The sequence below is a fragment of the Athene cunicularia genome, assembly GCF_003259725.1.
Source record: "Athene cunicularia isolate RWA chromosome 9 unlocalized genomic scaffold, athCun1 chr9_part1, whole genome shotgun sequence".
Lineage (NCBI taxonomy): Eukaryota > Metazoa > Chordata > Aves > Strigiformes > Strigidae > Athene > Athene cunicularia.
In genome coordinates this window covers 627,732-631,037 of record NW_020799110.1, presented here as the reverse complement: position 1 = coordinate 631,037, position 3,306 = coordinate 627,732, and the positions used below count along the sequence as shown (strand labels likewise).

Below are 3,306 nucleotides of genomic sequence, written 5' to 3'. Positions count from 1 at the left end.
CACGCTGCGACGCCCCCCGCGCCCCCACGCCCAGGAACGCGCAGGCACTTACTGGAGAGCTGCTTCTGGAGCTGCCTGACCAGCGCCGCCGTCTGCTGCTGCTGCTGCGTCTGCTGCAAGCCGGGCCGCGGGAACTGCGGGGGCAAGGGACAGGCCGGAGCAACGCGCAGGCAGGGGCTGCGCTGCCGGCATGGCGGGCAGGGGCGCGGGCAGAACCCCCGCGGCGCGTCCTGACTGCACCTCAACAGCATGGCATGGACGCACAGGGCGTTTGTCCCCGTCGTTCCCTGAGGTCTGACACATTTCCAGTCGTGTCACGGGTCTCGCCTGTGTCCGGCCAGACCCAAGGGACAGGGTCGGTCTCTGCCCTTTCGCCCTCCGCAGAGGCCGCTCTTCACCTCACAACTCCCTCCCAGCAGCTTTGCTGTCTGCATTGCTCAAACAACGCACAAATCAAAATGAACAGCCCTTTCAGCGATTTTAAACACTCACATGTAGTTGGAGCAGAATAGTCAAAAGAAGCATCTAGAAAAATATTTTTTCCAGGCAGGCAGCACTTTGGGTAAGAGCAGGGTGAGCACACGCAGGGGCTGCTCCCCCCGTGGGCCCCCAGGCAGCTGGGCCAGCTCCTCACCGAGCACAAGCAGCACCGTCCTGGTCCTGACCTCCAGTCCAGGGCATTAGCACAATGGGATGAGACACAAAAAGCTTCTGAAGAAGTCTGCTGTTAGTGAATTAAATCATGACTTCAATCACTTTGAAAGTACTCCCGGTGCAAACGCCCTGACTTTCACACGTTCACACCCTATTTACGCTTGCATCAAGGCAGAACTTAGCCTTTGGTCCATCTGACAGCACACTGACCCATGAAGTCTATTTTTCAGGATGGGCAGGAGAACAACTGCTTTGCCTTCCTCGCTTCTGGCTGTCATTCAGAAAAAAAAATCATTCTCCATTAACTCTGATCACTTGCCAGCACACCGGAGCACCGGGCGCGTCGCCCACCACCGACCGACGACAGACAGCCGGTCTGTGGTGCCATGGGATGGACACCGCCGGGGCCCAGGCTCTGCGTGGGCACCACCTGCCTCTTCCCCTGGACAACGCGTCACCGTGTGACAGAAACACGCCTGGGCAGCAGCTCTCGGAGCGCCGAGGACAGAGCTGAGGGCGCCGCTCCCCCACCCTCACCCCAGGAGGGAGGCGGTGCTGCGCGAGGCGCTGCCGCGCACAAACCAAACCAGCCTTCCCCACCTTCCGTCTGGGCCTCAGGCCTCCGAGCTTAGGGTTTCCCAAGTCCCAGAATTTTCTTTCTCATTAGATTTGATGAAAACGCGTGTCCTTCTAATTAAGCGATTTTCTGTGCTTCTGCGCAAGGACACATCGGGCCAGTCTGAAGACCTGACGTGCTGAATGAGACCAGAGTGATCCGGCACTTTAATGACGTTGTGCCGCTGCAGAAAGCACCCCTGCTTTGTTTCAGCAAAACCTTTTGCTTACTGAAGGGAGTTTCAGCGTTTTACAAGACTCCAGCATCTCTTCCCTTTCTGAAACTAAATCCTTTCCTTAGAAAACATTGTGCAATCTTCTGGCCAACAGTCTGGGGTAAATGCTGAGGTTAGTCACAAGCATTAACCGTGCCAGGGCTTCTCAAGCCACGAGACCAGCCCAGGGAGCTTCCTGCTGGTACGTGCTGGAGGAGCCCACGGCCAGGCAGGGGCTCTGTCTCTCTGGTGCAGTCTGTTCAAGATACAAATGCTACTAAGAAGACCTCAAAAATGGACTGAAATTATCCTTCATAGATATCAGATAAACGTCTTTCACTCATCCTTACTCTTGCACTTACAAGCTGCCTCCCAGTTTCTCTGTCAGATCACGCTGGTTAATGCTTTGAAACCCAGAAGCCAGTGATTCCACCATTACTGTCTTTTCCCCATTTTTCTATAGCAAACGTTTTTGAGTTATCCTCACCTACCTTAAACGTGTTTTAAATTTCCTGCCCAAATACAGGAAACAAGCTCACTGACATTGTAAATTCAGTGGACGTGTCCATAAAAGTTACTTGGTAGGGACAGTGATTTGGTACGATCATTCACTAAACCATAAAAGGCTCCAATCAGCATAAAGAAATGTCTCAAAAGTAATTTTGTTTGTACAGTTGTCTTCATGCAGCTCTGTTTTATGACCAACAATTCCATTTAACAGGTTCTTTGAACAATACCCCCCTTTTTTTTGGCAGTACAGCCCCAGGCTGGTGCCCCGTGCTGGGGGGAGCGCGGCTGCTCGCACACCCGCTGGCCCCTGGTGCCTCCGCGCACAGGCTGCTCCTGGTGCCACAGCAAAAACGAGGATACGCCTCAGTCGTACACCTCATCCTGCTTCCACTTCAAAATGTTACAAAGACAGAAAAATCCACCAATTTGTATGCATCAGCGGCAACTACAGATTTCTCACTGACCTCCTGTTTTTAAAGTCAGCAAGGGCTATTTGTTGTTACTATATTAAGATAACACCCATAAAACTGCACAGCACAGCAAGCATAAACAGGAAAAATTCATCCCTGCAGCAGTAAGGCGTTAATTTACACCTGATGCTACGCAATGGTATCTTTAGACCCCCAGGAAAAAAAGATCCCCGCCTCTTCATCAGGGCTTACAGCACCTGGTTCTGTATCAGGTTTTCAAAATACTCATTTATTTATGCTGCACTAGGAGTAAGACTGAGGGTGACTTTAGAGCACCTCATCATTTTCCCCCTCTGAATTCACACAAAGACATTTAAGGCAGTTGGTCTGGGCTGTCCTGTGGTACTGGTGATGGGAGAGATGCACAGAATTAGAAAAGCACCAGTACCCGTTTTTTAACTATAACCCCAAGTATTTCTCAGAAGAACGGCTATGGGGGGTTACTGGTATTGTTTGGGATATTAATGGTTATTTTTAAATCACTACTCCTAAGTGTAACTTCAAAAAGATACGTTGCTATGAAGCATCTGAACTTTTCCTACACACACACAGATCTTTTTTCAGTGTGTTGTCGTTGGCCCAGTTTTGACTGAAGTGGCGAAGGCGCAGGAGGCTGCGGGGGCTGAGCGGGGCAGAGCAGGAGCCCCCCCGCCACCCTCCTCCCGCAGCCCTTCAGCACGATGGCACAGCGACGCGGGCTGCTGGGGACAGACACGACCCTCCCCTGCCCGCGGCAGGACAGGACACCTGCCCGGCCCTTACTGCTGCGTCACCACAGCCCGGCTCAGCGCCGGCGCTGCCCATCGCCCAAACGGGCCGGTGGCCACCCGCACCGGGCACGC

At 53.1% G+C, this 3,306-nt stretch overlaps 1 protein-coding gene across 1 annotated transcript in view; it reads right to left on the bottom strand.

Moving 5' to 3' along the window:
* MED12L (mediator complex subunit 12 like) overlaps positions 1-3,306 on the bottom strand; it is a 132,244-nt gene that overhangs the window by 913 nt on the left and 128,025 nt on the right. The window contains exon 43 of the mRNA XM_026854942.1: positions 53-134. Within this exon, the coding sequence (XP_026710743.1) occupies positions 53-134 (82 nt within the window). The remainder of the gene's footprint in view (positions 1-52; positions 135-3,306) is intronic.